This window comes from Mustela lutreola, chromosome 2, assembly GCF_030435805.1.
Source record: "Mustela lutreola isolate mMusLut2 chromosome 2, mMusLut2.pri, whole genome shotgun sequence".
Classification (NCBI taxonomy): Eukaryota; Metazoa; Chordata; class Mammalia; order Carnivora; family Mustelidae; genus Mustela; species Mustela lutreola.
This window is the reverse complement of record NC_081291.1, coordinates 14,464,152-14,487,201: the sequence shown is the minus strand read 5'-3', so window position 1 is coordinate 14,487,201 and position 23,050 is coordinate 14,464,152. Positions and strand designations below refer to the sequence as shown.

At 62.0% G+C, this 23,050-nt stretch overlaps 2 protein-coding genes across 10 annotated transcripts; one reads left to right on the top strand and one right to left on the bottom strand.

The window, feature by feature from the left end:
• Positions 1-41: 41 nt before the first annotated feature.
• On the top strand, positions 42-6,469 carry ISYNA1 (inositol-3-phosphate synthase 1). Of its 4 annotated transcripts, XM_059160539.1 has the most exons (12): positions 42-474; positions 2,281-2,328; positions 3,012-3,140; positions 3,289-3,450; positions 3,751-3,883; positions 3,992-4,185; positions 4,414-4,563; positions 4,647-4,862; positions 4,994-5,158; positions 5,253-5,366; positions 5,440-5,657; positions 5,795-6,469. In XM_059160539.1, the coding sequence occupies exons 1-12, from the start codon at positions 265-267 to the stop codon at positions 5,994-5,996; spliced, it is 1,941 nt and encodes a 646-aa protein (XP_059016522.1). In that variant the 5' UTR covers positions 42-264; the 3' UTR covers positions 5,997-6,469. The 4 variants fall into 4 exon arrangements, with proteins under 4 accessions (XP_059016522.1, XP_059016521.1, XP_059016523.1 ...); XM_059160538.1 differs by lacking the exon at positions 42-474 and having other exon boundaries at positions 1,488-2,328; XM_059160540.1 differs by lacking the exons at positions 42-474; positions 2,281-2,328 and adding an exon at positions 2,797-2,905.
• On the bottom strand, positions 6,312-21,924 carry SSBP4 (single stranded DNA binding protein 4). Of its 6 annotated transcripts, none has more exons than XM_059160543.1 (18): positions 21,528-21,924; positions 14,424-14,496; positions 13,991-14,052; positions 13,816-13,900; positions 10,118-10,207; positions 9,561-9,626; positions 9,276-9,335; positions 9,121-9,190; positions 8,901-8,968; positions 8,747-8,814; positions 8,401-8,446; positions 8,262-8,297; positions 8,095-8,149; positions 7,933-8,003; positions 7,760-7,838; positions 7,321-7,349; positions 6,947-7,158; positions 6,312-6,690 (listed from the first exon to the last, which is right to left on the bottom strand). In XM_059160543.1, the coding sequence occupies exons 1-17, from the start codon at positions 21,584-21,586 to the stop codon at positions 6,961-6,963; spliced, it is 1,215 nt and encodes a 404-aa protein (XP_059016526.1). In that variant the 5' UTR covers positions 21,587-21,924; the 3' UTR covers positions 6,312-6,690; positions 6,947-6,960. The 6 variants fall into 6 exon arrangements, with proteins under 6 accessions (XP_059016526.1, XP_059016528.1, XP_059016527.1 ...); XM_059160545.1 differs by having other exon boundaries at positions 7,063-7,158; positions 21,528-21,919; XM_059160544.1 differs by lacking the exon at positions 9,561-9,626 and having other exon boundaries at positions 21,528-21,922.
• Positions 21,925-23,050: the final 1,126 nt, after the last annotated feature.

Here is a 23,050-nt window from a genome sequence, read left to right as displayed (position 1 = left end):
CCGTGGTGTTGAGCAGGTATGAGGTGTGGGTTAGGGCGGGAGGCAGGGAGGCGGGCAGGTGGAGACTAGCCGAGACGCAGGGGCCTTGCTAATGCGAGGCATGAGGTCAAACTGCCTGGTCATAGGTAGGAAAGGATGAAGACAAGCTATGGGGCTAGTGGGGAGCCACGGTAGGTATAGGAGTTGGGCTGTGTCCTCAGGTGGTAGACCAGGTCCAGCAGGGGCCTTCCAAAGTGCCACAGCCCCCAGGAGTAGTAGGGACATATGGGGCCAGGGGAGTGCCCTTCCTTGGGGGTAAATGACCTGTGGGTGGGGAAAAGGGCAGTGATGGCGCTGTTTTATTGTTTCTTCCCACCAGGCCAGCTCGCAGGGGCTGCCCCTGTGCCCATGATGGGGATGGGGAGGCCAAGGCCCAGTGGGATTCCCCAGGCCCAGAATGCCAGCAGGGATGGCTGTCCTTGTCTCATGCTCCAGGTGAGGAGATGAAGGCAGGGGTCAGGGTCCGGCTTTTGAAGGACAGGGTGGGGGTGGGTGTTTATTTTAGAAAGGAAAAACAGACAAAGAATAATAAGCCTGGGATGAAAGGGGTCCAGGGGTCAGGGGCTCTGGGCCTTAGGCTTTTGGACAGCCCCGCTGGCTCCAGCCTTGGCCTGAGTTCTAAGGTGGCCTGGGAATCCAAGGGGCACAGGAGATAAGATCAGGCGGGCCTGTGGGGCAGGGTGTACCCTGCTCCCTGGGCAGCCTGGCTATCCGTCCTATCGGGATAACATCTCTATCCCCACAGTCCAGGGTCCAGGGCCAGTGTCTGCTTCTTTGTACCCTGTCATGCCTTAGCTTTGCTGTGGCCACGTGCTCCCCAGGTCCTTCACCAGACTCCCCTGCAGCCCCTCACGCTGCCCAGAGGCACCATGGCCATCACGCCCTGAGCACGCCTCAACTGCAGGAGGTGCCCCCAGCACTCTGATCCCACGGCCCCTTCTATGTGCTAGGCTCTGCATGGGCACTGGCACTTGGTGGACATAGCCCTGCCCCTGCCTTCAGTAGCCTGTGTTACGGTGGGGACAGGGATTCCCCCGTCCCTCCCAGGGAGCACAGTACCTCTGTGTCACACACCCAGGCAGTCCCTGCAATTGCTGTCCGGTGCCCCACTGACTGTTCTGTTTTCGCCCTTCTCCCGGCACCTCCCACAGGCTGCCCCGTGAATGCTGGGGCTCCCCAAGCCTGGGTCTTGGGGCCTTTCCAGTCTCTGCACATTCCCAGGTCACCTGGCACTTGGAGGCACAAGTGTCTTCCAGACCGCTGGCACCAACTGGATTTCAGTTCTTGGAGCTGGTAGCAGAGCCTGCAGGCTAAGGGCTCAGTCCCATGAGACCGCCCCCCACTCCAGGCACCTGCCACAAGTCTCTGGCCACTGGCTATCAATCAGGTGTTCCCACGGCTCCCTCCTAGGTTTGCTCGAATGGCTTACAGCACTCAGGAGAACACTTCAGCCGCCAAACAGGAGGTAGATGCTGAAGGCAGGGTGTGGGGAATGTCACCGGGCGCCCATGCCCTTCTCCAGGTGTGCCCTCCCACATTTCCTGTGTTCGCTCAACCTGTGTGGTTTCGGGGTGTTTATGGAGGTTCCATTACATAGGTGTGATGAAATCGCCAGCCTTTGGTTGTTGCACTCCATCTCCGGCCAGAAACTAGGGACAAGACCCAAATACTTATTGCACAATATTCCCTGTCCCCAGCCTTGAGGGCCGGCCCTGGTCCCCAGACTGCTGCTCCCCCCATCCCACCTGGCCACCTTTTCACCTGCCCCTGAACCCATTCCCCCCAGGTTTTTGCATGGGCAGTTCTTCATGTATCTTGATAAAAGATGTGTCATGTCTCAAGACCCCTTCCAGCAACCACCTCTCCTAGGCAGCCTGCCCTGCCAGACCAACTTCCAGGTTGCCTCTGGCTTGGGGTGCCCCAGTCTACTTCCGGCTCCCCCACACTGGAGTCCCTTGAGGTTGAAGCTTGGAGCCCCCAACCCCCAAGGCCAGGCCCATGTTTCCTGCGAGTGTTCCCAACTATCCACCTTTTGGGTCAGCTCCAGTGGTGGAAACTTTCCAGCCGGAGGAGGCCGCTTGTTTTGGAAAGTTCCTGGGGGAGCCGCCCCCGCCCTCCCCGCCGGGTTCCCACGCTCCCTTATCACTGGGTGCTAGGGGGGCGCAGTGCTGTGCATGCCTTGCTCCTCCCCAGCTGACCTCCTTGGTCCTGCCCCCTCCTCCCTTCCCCTCCTCTCCTCAGGGAACACTGGCCCCTCCAGCCTGGCTCCGCCAAGCCCTCCTGCTACAGGTAGGGAAACTGAGGCCTCGCAGTGCCCCCTCCAACACACCATGTGAGCCAGGTCGGGAGTGCCTGGTGGGTAGTACGGCTCAGGAAAGGGGAGGCGGAGGCGGCCTGGGCTGGAGGACTAAGCCCCGGCTCAGCCTTTGGCCCTAGCTTCCACAGCAGCATCTCAGACCCAGGTGCCCAGCCCCACCTCCTGCCTGGTGGCTGGGCCTGGCTCGCTCTCTCGCAGCCCTAATGTTCTCTTTTGTAAAATGAGGAAAAGTGGCCGTGCGCCCTAACTGGCTGTGATGCGAAGCGAGTCCACGCGCCTGATGCGGGTGGCCGGGTCTGTAGCCCACGTGGATGTCCCGCCGCACCCGGTGGGGCGGGAACCCAAGGGCAGGGATGGCTTGGGCCTGCGGGGCCTTGAACCCCAGACCTCCGAGTACTAGGCGGGCGCGCCCCTCCTCCCCGCGCGCCCCTCCTCCTTGGCGCGGGTGGGGTGAGGGGCGGGGCGTGGGCGGGGCTGCGGCTCTTTTCTCCGGAGTTCGCGCGCCCCGAGCCCTCGCCGACCGCCACTGTCCGAGTTGACTCCGCACCGGTGAGTGCGGCTCCGGGACGTGGTGCGGGCTCTCTGGGGACCGCGGTGGGCCCGGTCTGCCGGCTCTTGTGTCCCCGCTGACCTTCTGCCCACCCTGCGCCCCTAGCTCTCCGGGATGGAGGCCACAGCCAATTTCGTGGTCGAGAGCCCCGACGTGGTCTACGGCCCCGATACCATCGAGGCTCAGTACGAGTACCGGACAGCGTGTGTCAGCCGCGAGGGCAGCGTCCTCAAGGTAGGCAACGGACCAGGGCTGGAGGGTGGGAGCTGGGGGAACCTGGGAGCCGGGAGGGGACGGGAATTACCCAACGTCGAAGACTCTGCTTGGACAGTGAGAGAGGAAGGGCCTGTGACCGCAGACTCACTGCACTGCCCGCCCCTAGGTATACCCCACGTCCACGCGCTTCACCTTTCGGACCGCTCGGCAGGTGCCCCGGCTTGGGGTCATGCTCGTCGGCTGGGGCGGGAACAACGGCTCCACGCTCACCGCCGCGGTGCTGGCCAACCGACTGCGCCTCTCCTGGCCCACGCGCACTGGCCGCAAGGTGGGGGGGTCGGGTGGGGCTCGGCCGGAGTCCCTGCAGGAGGGGGAAGGGCCTTTAGGGCGCGGAGCTCTACGAAGGAGACGACCCATGGGGACAGAGCCTAAAGTGCCCTCGTGCTGTCCTGGGTGTGTGTGTGTGTGTGGGGTGGTCTCCAAAGGGGGAATGGCTTCTGCCTTGACTCGGAGCACAGAGCTGAGGCGCCCAGAAGAAAGGCGGAGCTTGAGGGTGCTAGGTGGGGCGGTGGGGGCTGGTGGTTCACGCCACGCCCCACCTCACCCCGCCCTGCCTGCCGCCCCCCAGGAGGCCAACTACTACGGCTCGCTGACGCAGGCGGGCACCGTTAGCCTGGGCTTGGACGCCGAGGGCCAGGAGGTGTTCGTGCCCTTCAGCTCACTGCTGCCCATGGTGGCACCCGACGACCTCGTGTTCGACGGTGGGCGGGGCCCTAGGCAGGGGGTTGGTGTGGGAGGCGGGGTCTGGAGGGGTCCATGTTCTGAGTTGGGCTGAGTTTGGGCGTGTGTCGTCCCCCGCCCCCCCCCAGGCTGGGACATATCATCGCTGAACTTGGCTGAAGCAATGCGGCGCGCGCAGGTACTGGATTGGGGGCTGCAGGAGCAACTGTGGCCGCACCTGGAGGCGCTGCGCCCGCGGCCCTCTGTCTACATCCCCGAGTTCATCGCAGCTAACCAGAGTGTGCGCGCTGACAACCTCATACAGGGCACGCGCGCACAGCAGGTGCGGCCCTGCCCCAAGCCCTGTATCCCTTGCCACTTGTTGCTCTTTCCTTCCGAGCCTGAGTTACCACCCACCACCCCTCCCATTCCACGCCCCTCACCCCTTATTGGCCTTTGTCTCCTCATTCCCATTCTGAGGTTCCAGACCTCACTTTGTACTTGGGGAACTGAGTATCCCAGACCTCCCCAGGTCGAGGGTCCTGTACAATCCCTTTCCCTCCCCACCCAGCTGGAGCAGATCCGTAGGGACATCCGTGACTTCCGGTCCAGCGCTGGGCTAGACAAGGTCATCGTGCTGTGGACAGCGAATACTGAGCGCTTCTGCGAAGTGGTCCCTGGCCTCAATGACACCGCTGAGAACCTGCTGCAGACCATCCAGGTGGGTGCACCCAGGGTTGGAGAGAGGGGTCAGGACCCGTCCCAAAGGATCCCTCCCTGCTGATCCCCCGCCTGTGTCCACAGCTGGGCCTGGAGGTGTCGCCCTCCACTCTCTTCGCTGTGGCCAGCATCTTGGAGGGCTGCGCCTTCCTCAATGGGTCCCCACAGAACACACTGGTGCCCGGGGCACTTGAGCTCGCCCGGCAACGACGTGTCTTCGTGGGTGGTGATGACTTCAAGTCAGGCCAGACCAAGGTCAAGTCCGTGCTTGTGGACTTCCTCATAGGCTCTGGCCTCAAGGTGCGTGGGCCTGGGGGGTGCACAGCTCAGGAGCGGGGATGGGGTGGGCTGGACCCTAAGCACCAGGCTTGTGGCTGCGGGGCTTGTGGCCCTGGGGCCTGCAGCTGCTGTGGGGCCCCTTGTTCCCACAGACCATGTCCATCGTGAGCTACAACCACCTGGGCAACAACGATGGGCAGAACCTGTCAGCGCCGCCACAGTTCCGCTCCAAGGAGGTGTCCAAGAGCAGCGTGGTGGATGACATGGTGCAGAGCAACCCAGTGCTCTACAGGCCCGGCGAGGAGCCTGACCACTGCGTGCGTGGGCCATAGGCCTCTGGGGGGCCGGGGGCAGGGGGGAGCCCCTGGTGGAGCAGGGCAGGGCCCCCCGTGACCTCATGCTGCTCCCCAGGTGGTCATCAAGTACGTGCCATACGTTGGCGACAGCAAGCGCGCGCTGGACGAGTACACCTCGGAGCTGATGCTGGGTGGCACTAACACGCTGGTGCTGCACAACACGTGTGAGGTGCGGGGCCCGCCAGGGCGGGAGTGGGGCTGCCCACCGGCCCCACCTGCCTCCTAACCCACCGGCCCCGCAGGATTCCCTCCTGGCTGCGCCCATCATGCTGGACCTGGTGCTGCTGACCGAGCTGTGCCAGCGTGTGAGCTTCTGCACGGATGCCGACCCAGAGCCACAGGGCTTCCACTCAGTGCTGTCGCTGCTCAGCTTCCTGTTCAAGGCGCCGCTGGTGCCGCCGGGCAGCCCGGTAGTGAACGCGCTCTTCCGCCAGCGCAGCTGCATCGAGAATATCCTCAGGTGGGCCCTGGCTTTGAGGTCCCCATCAGAGGCCCGCACATCCGCTGGCTGCCTCGGCACAGGGACTGGAGGGCCTGGAGGCTTTGGGGACCCCGGCCTCGGAGTCCAGCCCCACTCAGTCCTGACCTTTCCCCCAGGGCCTGTGTGGGGCTCCCACCGCAGAACCACATGCTTCTGGAGCACAAGATGGAGCGCCCCGGGGTCAAGCGAGTGGGGCCTGTGGTAGCCACCTGCCCTGTGCCTTGCAAGAGAGGAGCGGCGCCCACTGCCCCCAATGGCTGTACGGGTGATGCCAATGGGCTCTCACAGGCTGACGCACCCCAGATGCCCACCACTTAAGGCCATGGCCATCCTCCCCCAAAACTCTTGCCCCACTGCCCCCTCAGGACCCAACCCTTCCAAGACCCCTGAAGACAATAAAGCCAGTGCCACTCTCAGCCACAGCATCATCTGTGGGTTCTGGGCGCCTGCGACCTAACCCTAGCCACCCCCCCAACTCCAGCCCCATCTCCCATCTTTCTCATGGTAGACTCCTACCTACCCTTCCCAAACTGATGCCCCAGCTCTTGAAACTTACAGAACCCTGAGGCCTCTGCCTAACCCCTGATGGGAGGACGTGGCCACAAGCCACAGCGAAGAAATCTGGAGACCAGATACCAAAAACCAAAACCAAGTTACATTTATTGATGGGGCCCACCCCTGCCGTCCAGGGGAAAGGAGGTCCCCAAGAATCCCCCGGGGACAAAATAGAAATAGCGGGAAGGGCCTATACAGGAAAGAACGTCTCTGAGGTCCTTGCGTTTTGTTTTGTTTTTTTATAAAATGAGAGTCCTTCGTGTGGGGCCTCCAAGCTGTCCAATCCTTCAACTGGATGGAGTACAGTCGCCCGAGGTGTGACCTCAGACCCTCACCCAGCAGACTGCCCCAGGCCCTGGGCCTTGGTCCCAGGCAGGGGCACTGGGCAGAAGCCGAGGCCGGCAGTGGGCAAGGGGCTGCTGCCCCATCACACGCTCATGGTCATCCCGGGCGAGTACTGCGGAGAGATGAGGGGGTGGCGCGCGGAGGCGGGCTCAGCTCTGGCCTACGCTGGGACCCGCCCCCCGGGGAGAATGGGGGAGGGGGCGGGGCGGAGGGAGGGGAAGAGAGGAGTGGCGATGCGTGGGGAGACTGCCCTGGGGTGCGGGTCCCAGGATGGGGTGGGGACAGGGAGGAGAGCCGGTGAGATTAGGGCGGGAGTGGGGGAGAGAAAGAGAGGGGGGAGGGGAAGGATGCCGCGGCCGCCCCCCCACCTGGCCCGCCGCGGTCACGGTCTTGCTCTTGCCCCCCGGCCGCCCCGCCGGGGCCTGCCCGCCAGGCCCCTCCGGCCCGACGCCGCCGCGGGGGGGGAGTCGACGCAGTCGCTTACGCTTTCGCTCGGGAACGGGTGCAGGAAGGTCCCGGCAGCCGCCATCTCACCGTCGTCCGGGGCGTTGCTCAGGCCGGCCACGGCGCCGGGGGAGCTCTGGGGGCAGCCGCGGTCAGCGTAGGATTCCCCGCCCCGCGGGCCGGGCCCTGCCCACGGCTCCGCCCAACCCCGATTAGGCCTCCCAGCTCTGACCCAGGCCGCATCCCCGCACCCAGGTTGTCCCAGGTTCCGCACCCACGCAGGACCGCGGCCCCTCACCTTCGGCAACCCGTCCATATCGCCCGAGCCTGTGGACCAACAGACCGCGGACCGTGGCTCAGATGTGCCTGCGACAGGCCAGCACCAATGCCCCGCTCACCCCAGCCCAGGGTCAACTAACCCCTTCCTGAACTTGCTGCGTGGCCCTACCTCCCTCCCTGGGCCCAGCCCGCTGGGACCCCGCTGGGGGTCTCGGATGGAGGGTCGGGACAGGGGCCAGTGATGTCACTCTTGATTTAGTTGCTGGAACTCCCCACACCCCGCACACCTTCCGCCACTTCCCCCCTTGCAGCCCCTGCCAGTGGACTTGGGGCGCAACCGGGATGCCAGCAGAGAAACTGGGGGGGTGGGGCAGGAGCATCCGCCAGGGGGCGCAGAAGGCTCGCAAAGTAGCAGGGGTGGGGAGTGAGGTGTGTGTCTCTACTCAACGCCCACTCACCCAGGGATCCGTTCACGTGGTGAGGTTCCATCGCACTCATGGCCGCCATGGGGCCCTCCGGACCAGGGCCAAGCGGGAACTGCGGGCGGGGGGCAGTGTGGGACTAGGGCCATCAAATCCCCGGCGGGGCCACCGCCTGCCACAACACCCACCCTGGAACCCCCACAACTCACATTAGCCCTGCCGGCGCCCGGCCCAATAGGGTTCATGATAGTGTACATGTTCTCGCTGGAGTTGGTGGAGTCTGGGGGAGATACCGGAGCGTAAGGGGAAGGGCTGCGAGGAGTTCTCCAGCCACGCACACCCCTCCCTGTACCCCGCCCAGGCTGCAGCACCTCCAGGGCTGGGCATGATGGGTGTTCCAGGGGGCCCACCTCCTCCTGGGGGTCCCTGCGCAAGGAAGGAGACAGAACATGAGAAAGACCCCCCCCCCTCATCTGCCAACCACCACCCCTGCCCCCTGGCTCGAGTGGCCCAGCCACTGCGTCACTCAGTCACTCACCGTGTAGCTGCCGGGGGAGGAGGAGGAATAGGGAATCTGGGGAGAAGGGCAGCCATGAGAAGTTGCCCTGCTGTACCCCCACACCGCTCATCTGCTCATCCACCCACCACCCTCCCGGGGCAGCCAGCCCGCCTCTCACCGAGTTTCCACTGGGGCTGGCCCAGGGGCCTCGCACTCCAGGGCCCCTAGAAGACACAGTGGGTGGATCCCAGGGTGAGGCCAGGTGGTATACAGCCCCCTACTACACATTTCATGACCTCCCCCACTCTGCCCCACCGTCCCCCAAACAGGGCCGCAGAGCAGCCCATGTTGGCTGAGAGTTGGTACCCAGGGATGGATTCCAGTTAGCCTCCGAATCCCATCCTATCACTCACTGGCCTTTGGGCCTCAGTTTACCCCCCAATACAGAGTAAACCACCAGAGCGGTTGTGCAGACTGAGTATGCCCCAGCAGCGTCAGCCCATGAAGCTGGGTGCTGGCCTTACATGTTCATGGTGGGCAGGCCCGGGCCAGCGAGGGAGTTGGGTGGGGGCCGCATGCCACCTCCGTAGTTCTGGGAAGGCAAAAGCATGTTGAATGCAGGCCAAGATGTCGGGGAAAGCCCCGGAAGCGTACCCTCTCTCCTGGCCCAGCCCTTACCTGGGGTCCAATGCTGGCCATGCCCCGTGGAGGTGTCACTCTCTGCATCGGGCCCAGGCTAGGATGTCCTGGTGGGGAGGGAGGCAGGAGGAAGGGGGCTCAGGCCAGGAATACTCCCCAGTGTGGACATGCACTGGAGGGGGGTGGTTCTGCACCAGCAGGCAGCAGGGACAAGGAACTTGGAGCAGAGGGTGGCAGCAGTGGGAGCTTCCCTACTCACCCTGAGCACGCGGGGAGGGTTCCATGGTGCCAGGGAGGAGGGGCTGGGAGCCAGGGAGCCCCACAGGAGGCTGCAGAGGGGGTGTGGCAGCACTGAGCGTGGGTACCCCCGCGCTGGCCCAACTCCTGCCCCCCCTCCCCTCATCCCTCTCTCACCTGACTCGGCATCCGCAGGGTGGGCCGGGGGCCCCCTGGGAACCGCGGTGACATGAAGGGCTGGAAGAGGTGGGCCGGGGATCAGCACCTCCCACCGCCCGCTCACCCCCCAAAGCTACCCCATTCCTGCAGCCGCCCGGGCCCCCAGCCTGGACAGCCCCCCTCCTCCAGGACCAGCCAGCAAAGCACAGCCAGCCAGTGCCTGGTGCGTGAGTGCGGTGGGGCTGGGGGCTCCATCTGCCGGGATGTGCGTGTGCAAAGGGGCAAGGCATCACAGGTCCTTACCTGAACATGAGGCCCCATCATGGGGGCGTTGGGGTTGTGGGGGGGTTGCTGGGAGCCGGGGGGGCCCTAGGAGGACAGAACCAGGTGGGTTGGGAGGAGCGAGGTCCACCGAAGCTTCACTGTTTTCTGTGGCCCTACTGAGCATGGCCAGGGAGGGTGAGGGGACACCATGGAGGTGGGAGGGTGGGCCAGCCCTGTGCTCCCCCGAGGGGAAGACGGGGTTTGGAGTGAGGGGCCCTAGGGAACAGTCACAGGCAAGACCCATGGCTCAGAGAGCCATGCTCTGAAGCCCTTAGCAACCAGGCCCACACTGGCCAACCTCACAGAGACGCCTCCCTCTCCTGCTTTGGGGCCCAGCCCAAACGGTCCCACCCCTGCCCTTGCCACCAAAGCCACCACACAAATACCCACCTCTTGGAAAGCCCCCGACCCACCTGCAGCCGGCCTGGGCCTCTCCCCTTAAGATCCACCACCCCCCACCCTCACGGCCCATGCCTTCACCCTCCAACATATGCCCACTCAAGTTGGAGAACAAGGGGCACCGGCCCTGGCTGTACCTGGAAGAAGCCGGGGGCCATGGGGCCTGCTGCCATCGCGTCGTTGGGGGCCATGCTCCCCATCACAGGACTGGGGGCCGCTACAGCACTCTGCAGGGGTGAGGAAGACCAGGAGAACTAGCTCTCTTCACTTGCTGCTGAGTGCCCCCTCCTACCTGCAAACAGCCCACTCTGCAGAACAAGGAGCCTGGGCCGTGGGATCCTCCACCCTGGTGAGGGTGTGGGGACACCTGGAGGCTTCTCTACATGAAGGAGGAGCCGCTGCCCCAGTCCCCAGCCCGGTGTCAGCTGCCCCCACTCAGGGCTGCTCCTTTGTCCTCAAACCTGCTGACAATGTGGACACAAGCTTTGCCTCTTGGCAGCACCCAAGACACTGGCAGTGGTCGGGGCCCTGCCTGACGCCACCCACAGCCCAGGGAGGAGGCCAGAGACTTGGGGATCCCAGCTCCTAAGGAGTCAGTCCCAAGCCTGAGGATTCTGGGGGTCTGAAGATGCCAATGACCCAGGACCTCCGTGGGCACGTGCCCCCCGCATCTGGCACGGCTCGCTCTTCCCATCGGAATTTCACCTCAGACTAGTGGGCGCGTCATCCCTGACTCTAGCCCCAGCCCCACGTGCCCCAGGTTCTCCTGGCTGGGAAGACGGACTAGCTGGACTCCCAGCTCTGCCCAAGACACCCAAATAAACAGAAATCAACTGGCAGCTTCAAGGTGAACCTCCCTCCCAAAAGGCTCCTCCCGGGAGCTGCGGGGGCAGAGCACCCCCCTTCCAGTCAGGAGGGTGAGGAAGAGCAGGACTAGGGGGCGGGGTGTCCAGGCTCCAGACCTCTCTTCAGTTGGAGGAGGGGAGAAGACCGGGTGCTAGACAGGGGAGTTCCCATGTCAGCCAAGGGTGGAGATGCTGGTGGCAGGCCAGAGCTGGCAGGGGGACAGGCTGACAGGCCACTTCCTCTGGTAGGTTCCAAGTCCCAGGCTTGTCTGCCTTTGGGAACAGAGGAGGGAGGAGGGAAATGGAGGCCTAGTCTACAGGGTAGAGGGAACACATTAAAGGACAGGGAAGGAGGACTCTGCAAGGACTGAGTAAAGATAGTACTTCTGTGGGGGCCCCTCTTCTCTTGCCTGCTGGATCATCTGCACCCACTCCACCTCCAACGGGATCTGAGAGGGAGGGGATGGTCTGCTTGGGACACAGCTCTTCCTGGCACTGACCCAGCCATCACATGGGGATGCTCAGGAATTTGTAAAACTGCAGCCACTTCGGCTCAGAGAAGTGAAGCATTTTGCCCACAGTCACACAGCATTTCCTGCTCCAAAGAAGCAGGGAGAGGGCCCCTTGGCTGGGTCAGAGCAGGACCCCTGGAGACATACTCCTCCCCTTGGGTATTGCAAGCTGCCCCTTCTCAAAGATCAACCTCCAAAGGTCTCCTACCCAGGTCCCAAGCTGGGGGGGCGGGGGACACGCCTTCCCTGGCCTATGGTGACTGAAAACAATCCTAGGGCCCATCACCAACCTTTTGAAAGCCCAAGAGATCCTAGGAGTGGGGGGATAAAGCTCTCACACCCTCCAAACTGCCAGGTCCCCCCTGCCTCCACCCATTCCCCCCCACGGACACACACAGCCTGACAGCTGGAGCGCCTACTGTATTCTCAAAGGCGCCTGCCTCAGTGGCTGAAGGAGGCACTTCTGAGCCTTCCGTCTGTCAACTCCCCCCAACCTACCCCACAGAGAGGATGGGAGAGCAGTCCCCCCTTTCAAGCCACAGCAGGCGCCAAAGCATTTCCTGGTCAGGAGGGAGGAGGGGGGGCAGCCGCTCTCTGGGCTGCCAACGAGGTGTGGGGGCAGGGAGAAGATGGGGTATCCCACACTCACTGGGGCTCCCCAACTCTAGACCCAGAAAGGTTAATACAGGGCCCACCCTCACTGGCGGGTGGCCTGCGCGAGACCCCCCCCCCACGTCAATCATCCACCCGGAGACGCCCTGGCCCATCCCGCGTTGCTATGACGATGGGTTGGGCGCGCTAGCGTTTCCTGGAGACGCCACAGTCGGTTGCCGGGAGGGGTGAACTGAGCCCCCACTCGGAGGGGGCCCCCGACCATGCGTGGGAGGCAAGCACGGTGCTCCCCCCACGTTAGAGCAGAGGCCGGGCAGGATGTGCGCCCGCAGCTACAGGGAACCCGTCACCCGGGGCCGGGGCGCTCCCTTCCCCCCCACCACGCCCGCTGTGCCCGCACTATCTCCCCCGACGCACTCCGTTGCCATGGTAACCGTCGCGCTCCCAGAAGCGCGCTCCCGCCGACTGTGCTCTGCCTTCCTGCCCTCCCCAGAGGGGCCCTGAGAGGCCGCTGGGGGGGGGGGGGCAGAGGAGAAGCCGGGGTAGGAGTGGGGAGGGAAGGGGGCACCAGCAGGCTGGAGGGGGCTAGGGCCCGACTGGGAATGAGCGCCCACGCAGAGTCATGCACGCACACAGCTCAGACACCCCTGGAGCCCCATTCTGGCAGAAGAGGGACCGGGGTGGGGGGCGGGGGCGGGAGGGACGCTTAGGGGCAGTGGAACCCAGTGGGGACCCAGGCTCCCAGGCACACTGTACAACAGGTGCGGAGCGGATTCCGGACATGATGACTACCCCTCGTGGACTGCACCCCGGCTCTAGAAAGGCGGTCACTTGCGGGGTGGGGGGAGGAAGCGCTTTTTGTGGGGAGGCGGTGCACGACCTTGACCAATTGCAGAACGATTGGTCGGCAGGACGGGCCACGCCCTGGGAGGCCCTAGAAGGCACAGCAGGGCACAGCAGGGTGGACTGCTCAGGCAGTGAAGCCGGCAGCTGTAGGAGAGTGGGTGCACAAGGGGGGCCGCGAGGGGAGAAGGGAGAACTCGCTTAGAGCTGCACCGCCCCTAGACGCCAGCTGAGCTGCTGCTTCCCCCTTGAGTGGGCCCGGAGGCCCCAAGCCCTTCCTGCCCAGCCGCAGACTTCTCTGGGAAGCCAGGTGGCCAAGCCCCACAGCCAGGACCAAGAGGATAAAGGCAGGGGCAGCCATCTGCTCCCCATGACGACGAGATGCCACAGCCCTTTCATGTTATTCCCCTCCTCTCCAGATAGGCCTTGGACCTGCACTCAACCTGGACAGAAACTGAGGCCAAAAAGGTGGGGTCAACAGCCCCAATCACCAAGCAAAGTCAGGAAGTGTCCCTGTGCTGGGCCTCTACTGCTGGAGGTTGCCCCTGCCCCTTAGCCAAGCCCATAGCCCCAGGGGCTCAAAAAGGCTGGGGTGGGAGGGGCTATGCCATGGTGGGCCCACCCCCCAACACACACACACACACACACCCCACCACCACCACCACCACCACCGCCACCACCCCACCCCAGGGCAGATGGGGAGGCAGAGCTCCCCACTCCCGGCTCCCAAGGGATTCAGATGAGGAGGAGGTGAGGTAGGGCTGGGGTCAGGAAGGTGGGGGGTGCTGTGGGGACCCTCAGGAGCTGGGTGCAATGGAAGGAGCCTCCCCCACCCCATGAGTGACTCTAGACTGAGGGCATAGGGAAGCCCCAGAAGTGGCCAACATCCCAGATTAAACCCCAACACCAGACCCACCTGCCCACCCCAGCCAGCCTCAGGCCATGCAGGCCCCCAAGGCCCCAGGCCCTGAAACTGGCCCATGCCCAAGAGCCCTGATCCAGGTCCATGGGGCAGGGACTCACGTAGTCCTGGAAGGCCTTGGCCTCATTCGAGTGCTCACACGCCTCTCTGCGGTCAGGTGCTGCACAGTACAAGTCCCAGAACACGCTGTGGGCGGCAGGGGGTGGGGGGGAAGATGGTTTCCCTAGGCGTCCCCACCCAGTCCGGCTCCATACCCCCCACCAGCCCCACACGCACCACCACCAGGAATGCAGGAAGCCTGGGGGCTCCCCCAGCGTAATGTTCTTCTCCCATCGGATCTGCAGGGGAAAAGCAAGATGGTGAGGGGGACCTGCTGCCCAGGCCCGCCTGACCTGTTCCAATGTGAGGCAGCCCCAGCCCAGCCTGGTACCTGGGGAATGGGGAACCAGCCACCCCAAGCAAGGGTGCGGGGCAGGGGACAACCGGGTCAGGGGCAGAGAAGTGGGCACAGATCCTCAGATGGCCAGACAGATGCCCTGATCCCAGCCCACGGACCCTGACCCCCCCAGTCCTCAGTCCCCAGAGCCAGCAGAGGAGCAACCCAACCCCACCACTGGAGCCCCAGTGGAAGGGGGTGGAGAGGACGCCAGGGTATGGGTAGTAAGGAAGGATCCTGCCTGGGGGGCTCTGCCTGGCAAGGCTGGCTTACCTCGGAAAGAAAGGTCTGGGCTGACTTCTGGGCACCGACGTGCAGCAGGTACTCGTACACATAGAGCGCCAACCTGCAGGCAGGATGCCGACCAGTTTAGGCTCTCCGGAGGCCTGCAGCTGTCGCCACAAGCCCCTCCCCAAGGGTCCCCGGGAGAGGCCTCGGTGAGCCCTTTCGTGACACCATCCTCAGCCTCACTCACCGCCCCTTACTGGTTCCCCAACTGCCCTCCCGCCATCTCTCAACTGCCCCCCCCCCCCGCCATTTCTCCCACCCTGATGTGACGCCTTCATCAGGTGCTCAGTCCCGCCAGCTCCTACCTACATATTCATCCACACCCAGCCAGCAGGCCCTTCATCTAGGCAGCACTCCTGCAGTCCCCGACCCCTGACTTGCAAGCCACCCCTTATGTTCAGAACAGCCTTCATCCCCCAGGACGACCTGGCCAGGAGAAAGGGCTCCTGAATGTCACACCAGATTAGACCCTGGGTGGGGTCTCCCAGCGGGTACCTGAGGCCATGTGGCCAGGGCCCAACACCTAATTTCCTTCTGGCTTTCTCTGCTAGGGAAAGAAAGGTGTCCTCTAACCTGAGGTCTTCCTCCTCTAGATGCCCCCATAACCCCATTTTCTTTTTCAGGTCAAGAGCCCATCTACCATTGGGGCCATGACCCAGCTCCACCAGCCCCGCAGGAGTAGTATGGACAAGTGAGGGCAGGTGAGGGGCCACCGGGCCGGTGGTGCCACTTGGCTGCTATGGCACTGCCTTGTGGAAACACAGTGCCCAGTACTCCTGGATGGACCAGCCTGGCTGCTACATGCCCCTAGAACACAGCCACCTTCTGACCAGCAGGGTCCTCCACAGGCCACACAGGAATGCTGGGCCGTCTACACCATCTTCGGAGCCTCCACATCCTTGGCCCTGACACCCCTCCCTCATCAGTCCTCCCCACCAGCAAGCAGAAATACTTCCTGCCGGGGCGCCTGGGTGGCTCAGTGGTTTGGTCTGCTGCCTTCGGCTTGGGTCATGATCTCAGGGTCCTGGGATCGAGCCCCGCATCGGGCTCCCTGCTCCGCAGGAAGCCTGCTTCCCTCTCTCTCTCTCTCTCTCTCTGCCTGCCTCTCTGCCTACTGGTGATCTCTGTCTGTCAAATAAATAAATAAAATCTTAAAAAACAAACAAACAAACAAAAAAAAAAAACTTCCTGCCTCCTGGGGTCACCCACTTCCCAACCATCCACAGTTACTGGCCCTTCCCAGTGCTCCCAGGAACCTACTGTCCATCCAGGCCCCACATAGGCTGAGAGGGTAGGGTCTAGATCCAAGACCGGGGGGCTCCCCAAGGGTTGCCCTGAGCTAGAAGCTCTTCCAGGACGCCTCTCCACTCAGTTGGCCACCCTTCCCTGGCTGAGGGCCCCATCCTAAAATAACCCTGCTTTGACTCATGTTCCTGTTCTCTCCCACCTTCCCAGCCAGGCTTCTTGGTCCTCACATCCCCGCTCCCCATCAGATCACCCCCCACTTCCTCAGCTCCCCTCAGACCTTGAGGAGGCAGCTCTTGCCATTCTGTCCCGGCCCCTGCTCCCTGCTCCCCACCACTGCTTCTGCTCTTACCCTGGATCCTCTTCCTTCCTCCACCCGTTTTCATGCATTCAACACTCGCCCAGCACATTTGTGCAGTATACGTTACAGACACATGAACCCCTGGAGGCTACCTGAGGAGTTCTATGGTAGGCAGGAAGGTAGTGCGTGCTAGGGGAGGACAAGAAGCAGATGTTTGAGGGACTGGGGTGGGTGGACCCAGGGCAAGGTGTGCCCCCCACTCCCATTGCACCAGATGAGTTGTGACAGCCACCGACGGGACAGGGCACCTTGGGGCATAGCTCATGGTGGTCCCGTCGCTCCAAGTGTGGGTTTTCCTCAAGACCAGCTATTGAGGGCGCCTGGGTGGCTCAGTGGGTTAAGCCGCTGCCTTCGGCTCAGGTCATGATCTCAGGGTCCTGGGATCGAGTCCCGCATCGGGCTCTCTGCTCAGCAGGGAGCCTGCTTCCTCCTCTCTCTGCCTGCCTCTCTGCTTACTTGTGATTTCTCTCTGTCAAATAAATAAATAAAATCTTTAAAAAAAAAAAAAAGACCAGCTATTGACTCGGCCACATGATCACACTGCTCTCTCAGCCTCCCTGGCCCCACAGCCTCCAGGTTTAGCTGCCCAACTCACTGCTAGGATTCTCTTCCTTTTCAGAGGCTTCCTGAGCCTTCAAGTAGTCTGCATCTGCTGGCCCAGCGTCCATCAGTGAAGGAACAACGGGGTGAAGCAGAGCCAACCAGCCCAGGCCTGCCCGTCCCCTCCCCCACCCTCCACGCAAGGAGAGAGGCGGACGAGAGATCCAGCCAGCCCCTCACCCATTCTGGGGGTCACTGCAGGAAGCAGGAAAGTTTGGGGGTGAGATGCCCAGAGATAAGGGAGTTGGATGGGATGGGGGAATCAAGCTAGGCAGGTGTAGGGAGAGGGACAGGGAGACTGCAGTCTTGCCCTTTGGGCATTCTGGCTCAGAAAGCTTCCTGAAAAAGTGACCCTTGGCTCCTACCACATCCACCAAGGACTCAACACCGCCAGCCATCAGGTCCTCCCACATCTCCCTTTTGCCCTCAACTGTTCAGAGGTGGCACGTGACCCAGGATGCAGGACCCCACTCCTGCCTGCTCCCCCTCCCCCTCCACTAGCCCTGCCCCAGCTCAACCCTGGGCCCTAGCTTTTCGCTGGGTAGCATCCTCGCCCGCTTTGATGACATCTTTGTGCAGATGCCCAAACTCGCGGTTCACATGACATCTTCAACATGCTTCAACAGTGGACTATCTTCAACATGCTCCCCACGAGCTTCTTCCTTTCCCACCTCCCCTGTCCCATCTGACTTGGGTAGTCTGGCCTTGACTCATAAAAAGATATACACAGGTGCATGACTATCCACCCAGCCATCCCCCTGAGATCACTGCACTTACTGAATGTCGGGGAAAAACTTAAGGAAAACACTCTCTCTTCTGCTTTGGAGCCCTCCTCTTGCCTTCTCTACCACACTGGGTCCAGGCCACTACCACCTCTTGCTTGGATTTCAACAGGGCTCCCCCAGGGGCTACTCTCTCCCCAGCCTCTAGAGTCTCCACATACACATGTACCCTACAGCACTCCTTCAGTCCTTCCAATGCCCCAGCACACGTACAGTGGCCCCCCCCTCCACCCCAGGGCCTTTGCACAGGGAGTTCTCCCACCTGGGGCACTTCCAGCTAAAAACCTATGTGGCTCAAATGTCACCTGGCACAGTCTTCCCTGTCACACCTCACCTCCACTTGCCCCATCCACCCTCCGACCTCCTTATTTATCCCCTTCTGACACAGGTCTCTCTGCTCACTGCCCGCAGCTCCTTCTGAAACAGCTTTGGGAGGGCAGGGACTTGGTCTCTTTAGCTCACGACTGAACGTACAACTGCACCCGGGGCTTCCTGCGCCCCTAGCTACCCCAGATGAATGAACAAACCAACATGGGGACTCCCTCCTGCGAGAACAGGATTGACACAGGCAGTCAACTGGTAAGCACCAGTAAAAATCAAAATCAGCTTAGTATTTTGATGTTAAGGATTTGGGAGTTTTATCCTCAAAGCAAAGAGAAGCCAGAAAATATTTTAAGTTTTGTTGGTTTCTCTTAAGTGTTCATACTCTCATTTTTACCAGGATAGAGTCTCAGGGAAGGACTGTGAGCTGTTTTGTTTTGAGGAAAAACTTTTGAAGCCTGGACATTAGACCATGCTGTTTGAGACACACAGGAGCCTGCCACCTGAGGTGTCCTGCCCAGCCCTGATCTCAGTTACGGGGAAGGGCCTGGGCTCTGAATCCAAATCCTGGCATTCCCACCCCTAACCAGGCTGGCAAATGACCTGTGGAACAAAGAGCACACTTATGGGAGGGGCTTCTGCTGTAAGAGGACAAGTGGATGGATACGGGGGAGTGTCCCCAGACCCCAAGTGTTCACAGGAAGAAATGCACGAAGGGTTGCTCAGGTGACAGAAGGGGACATTAGAGCCTTGGAGACTACAATGTGGCCCCACCACTGAGCAAGAACTAAGGCAGGGGCACCTGGATGGCTCAGTGGGTTGACCCTCTGCCTTCTGCTCAGGTCATGATCTCAGGGTCCTGGGATCCAGCCCTCCAAAGGGCTCTCGGCTCAGCAGGGGGCCTGCTTTCCCCTTCCCCTCTGCCTGCCTCTCTGCCTGCTTGTGCTCTCTCTGTCAAATAAATAATATAAAATCTTTTTTTTTTTTTTTTTTTTTTTTAAAGATTTTATTTATTTATTTGACAGGCAGAGATCACCAGTAGGCAGAGAAGCAGGCAGAGAGAGAGGAGAGGGGGAAGCAGGCTCCCTGCTGAGCAGAGAGCCCGATGCGGGGCTCGATCCCAGGACCCTGAGATCATGACCTGAGCTGAAGGCAGAGGCTTAACCCACTGAGCCACCCAGGCGCCCCAATAATATAAAATCTTTAAAAAAATAAAGAACTATGGCAGGTAACAGAAGTTCTGAGCACTAGTACAGTGTCCTCCTCCTGCTTAAAGCCTCTGGACTTGCTCCTGGGGGCTGGGAGACGCCCTCTACTCAGGGCCTTGTATCCCTTCCCAACAGAGGGACACTCCAGCCCACACATTTCTTTCCCCAAGCCCCTTCACCCTGCTACCCTCAAGGCCAGGCCTTTGGGTGTCTCCTCACCATCTGCCTGGCAGCCCCCATGCTTGCCCCTTCTCCCAGCCAGTGGCCTGGGTGATGTCCCCCACTCACAAATTCGCCCTCTGTCTTCCTCCTCCTGTTCCTTCCTTCTTCTCAAGCCCTTCCTTGGAAGCTTCCCTGTGTCCCCTGGCTCTGCTCAGCCTCCAGGACTCAGTTCAGGGATTCTTTTCTCAAGAACCTTTCACTCATTTGCCCTCCAAACAAGGATGCCCACAGCCACACCTGGAAGCCCGGCAAGAGACAGAGCAAACCACAAGGTGATTCCCTCACCTGCTGGGCTACGGAACGAACTACCTGTGGTCAGGTGCCCCTTCTCAAAACCAATCCCGGCAAAAAACACAACACACCAACCACGGTTGTCATTTACAGAACTATTTAAACCTACCTGGCAGGACTTCACATCGGCAGAACCTCTGGGGCCACAGAGGAAAGGATATAAAGGGGACTAAGGGGATTTCCACTAACCCTGTGACCTTGGTCCTCTTATTTAAAAAGCCTCGAAACCAAGGACCAAATGCAAGTGCTAGTTAGTCCTGGGTGGTAGGTGCCCTCCAGGCTGCCCTGTAGGCTGGGAATGTTTATTATTGGATTCACCATCCATGCACCCAGCAGGTACTCAATCCATTTTGGGGACAGGCTGTCCCAGACCTAGTGCTGAGATGAGGAGCAAGAAGTGGGCCCAAGACAGGGACCCGGGAAGGAAGAAGGGCAGGAGGAGGCAGGACTGCCAGCCGGGAGAAAAACAGCACCACAGAGGGGCATCTGGGTGGCTCAGTCGTTAAGCGTCTGTCTAAGCGTCTGCCTTTGGCTCAGATCATGATCCCAGTGTCCTGGGATGGAGCCCCACATCAGGTTCCCTGCTCCTAAGGAAGCCTGCTTCTCTCTCTCCCCCTTCCGTGCTTGTATTTCCTCTCTCACTGTCTCTCTCTCTGCCAAATAAATAAATGAAATCTTAAAAAAAAAAAAAAAACAAAAAAAAAAAAAAAAACAAAAAAAAAAACAAAAAAAAAACCCAACAAAAAAAAAACCAGCACCACAGAGCTGAGGACCTGAACAGTGTAGCCTCCCCACACCCCCATTTCACAGAGGAAGAAACCGAGGCCCGGAGACAGGAAGTGGCTCCGCTGGTGGCTGCCTGTATGGGGTGCCCTCCCTGCAGCCTCTCACCCCTGTCCTTGTGAGAATCCTACAAGGCCGGCTGTCCATATTTCAGAAACGGATGCTCAGAGCAACCAGCCATCCTCTCCAGGGTGCCCTCCCCCCTCCTGCCTTCTGAGATCTCTCCCGCGCCCCAGACCCAGAGACCTCCCTCAGCAGATCGCTTCCTCTCCAGGGTTCGGGCACCCCCACGGATGAAATACGGGATGTGACCATCTGGTGTTTTCTAAACTTTCTTTAGCAGCAGAACCCTATCTCCAAACCAAGGCTCCGATGGGACCCTCTCGAAGCAATGGACAAGCACAGGACGGGTCTGGCCACCCAGGGGGGCTGGAAAACAGGCACGACGGGGCCTTTAGCCCCGGCAGGAGGTGTTTTTGCAGCAGATCGTAGAGTCCTCCCACTGTGAGCGGTGTGGCCTCCCCTGGGGACCCACCCAGCCGCCAGCGCGGGGGCCGCCAGCCCTCACGCCCTCTCCTCGCGCAAGCTCTTCCCGACGTGCAGGAGTCCCCAACTGGTCAGAACCCCACCCCACCCCATCCACGGCCCCAGCAACTTCGCTGGAGACCGGGAGATGCCGCTCCCGGGCGCGACCTCGCGCGCACGCGCGTCCGCAAACTAGCGCACCCAAGACTCGACGGTCGGGAGGTCGCACGCCCCCTCAAATCCTGCGCCCTCGAGTCTCGCACGCCCCCGCAATGTCGCGACCCCTCCAGCAGGTCGGGTCTCCGCAGCCCTCGGGATTCACGCGCCCCCTCAGATCTCGCGAACCTCGGGGCTTCCCGCGCCCCTTCAACTCTCACGACCTCTCTGCTCTCGCGCACCCCGCCCCCTCCAAACCTCACAACTCCTGGCGCCCTTCGCGCCCCCCAGAGTCTCAGCGCCCCCTCAAATCTCGCGAACTCTCAAGCACCTCACATGCCTTCGATCCAGCACGCTCCCACATATCTCGCGACCCCTCGAGCCCCTCGGGCCTCACGCGCCCCTCAAATCTCGCGCCCCTCGGGTCTCGCGCGCCCCCGCAAATCTCGCGACCCCTCGAGCTCGCTCGGGCCCCGCACGCCCTGCCCCCGCGCCCACGTGCCCCGCGCGGTGCCCGCCGGCATTGGGGCCCACGGAAACTGCGCGGCCGCCGAGCCCCGCCCCCGGCTCCCGCGGCCCCTGCCCACCGACTCACTTCTCGCGGGCCTGGCTGTCGGAGGGCACGGCCGAGCCCTTGCCCCCCTTGGCGTACATGCTGCTCGGAGCCGCCGCCGCCGGGGCCCACACCTGTCAGGCGGCACCGCGGGCCGCGCTAGCGGTCGCCATAGCTACCCCGCGCCCCGGGCCTCACCGCCCCGAGCCCCGCGCGGGCACCGCGGGCATCGTCCGCGCGGGGGAGCTCCAGACTGCCAAGGCGGCGGCGGCGGCGGCGGCAGCGGCGGCAGCTCCAGCTTCAGCTCCAGCCACGGGTTTTATTTTCTTCCTCTCTTCCCTCAGCGCGGGCTGTTCCGGGAAGCGCGCGCCCCCTCCTCCCGCCGCGCGCGCCCCCGCCTGCCGCCTCCCTGCCGCCCGCGGGCGCCGCTCTTAAAGGGGCGATGGCGGGCGCGCGGATGGGTCCCTCTGTGGGGACCGTGGGCCGGGCGCGCACGCGCAGTGCCCGCCGCGGGAGGGGGGGCGGGTACACACACGCAGGCACGGGTGGGGACGGCCACCTGGGGACACGCAGCAGGATACAGTCGATCACGGCTACACGCACACTCCCTCAGATAGGACCAGCCCCCCAAATTGTACGCCCAGGAACACAGCCACACACAGTTGCAGCTACACTCTCGGACACCGAACTACACACATAGATCCACACAGCTCCTGGAACAACCGGTGAGAGTTCCATAAAGCAATAGGCAGTCACGGGGGTACCACCCCGCAGAACTACCCCCACGCAGCTTGAGAGGGAACGCCACACACACAGCTCACCCAGGGAAACGTTGTCATATACACAGAGGTATACACAGTGGCTATCAGAACAGCAAAACACACAGATCACCACTCACACAGACACACAACCAGAGAGACACACTGAAACTCAGCTATGCTGCAGCTTCAGACAAGTTGTGGAAAGAGTCCATTCAGCTACTTACGATCACCCTGGGCCACACGGTCACCCTGGGGAACACAGTCACCGCCTACGCGGGGCTCCACGCACAGACCTGGGGTCTCCCAGTGCCACAGATGAGTCAGTGTCACACAGTCACATGGCTTGTGGACACTCACACACATGCAACACAAAGACAACCACACGAGGGATACCCGGGTCACATGCTGGGAGCCGCCCTGCCCGGCCCCACAGTCACACCCTCTGTCAATAGTAGCCCCTGGGTGATTGTCAACTAGGTCATTTCTTGCTGCTGTTTCTCAACTTTTGTGTTGGCTCCTGTAAATGGGGCCCATCCCACCTTTAATTGCCCCTCTGCAGGAGTCAGGAATCCATTCCCCCTCCTGGGGCCCTTCTCCCTCCAGAGGGTGTGAGATTGGGGAGGGGGGGGAAAGGGGGGGAGACAGACGCAGAGATAAGGGCCCCAGGGCAAGGGTGCTTGGAAGGGGTGGCTACCTCTGCCCCAGACCTGCCGGGAACGAGGATGGGGGAGGCAGACCAGTTGTGATTCCAAGTCTGGATGTTTCTGTGAATACTTGACATGGGTGTTCGTTTTTCCTGTGCCA

Excerpts from the sequence above, each read along its gene's own strand:
- ISYNA1 (XM_059160538.1), top strand. The coding sequence starts at position 2,038 with ATGTTTCCTGCGAGTGTTCCCAACTATCCACCTTTTGGGTCAGCTCCA. Across the intron at positions 3,884-3,991 it reads CGACGACCTCGTGTTCGACG|GCTGGGACATATCATCGCTG; the intron begins GTGGGCGGGGCC and ends GCCCCCCCCCAG. Across the intron at positions 5,159-5,252 it reads GCGAGGAGCCTGACCACTGC|GTGGTCATCAAGTACGTGCC; the intron begins GTGCGTGGGCCA and ends GCTGCTCCCCAG.
- SSBP4 (XM_059160543.1), bottom strand. The coding sequence starts at position 21,586 with ATGTACGCCAAGGGGGGCAAGGGCTCGGCCGTGCCCTCCGACAGCCAG. Across the intron at positions 9,627-10,117 it reads TGGCCCCCGGCTTCTTCCAG|GGCCCCCCCGGCTCCCAGCA; the intron begins GTACAGCCAGGG and ends CTGTCCTCCTAG. Across the intron at positions 7,159-7,320 it reads ATATGGACGGGTTGCCGAAG|AGCTCCCCCGGCGCCGTGGC; the intron begins GTGAGGGGCCGC and ends GGCTGCCCCCAG.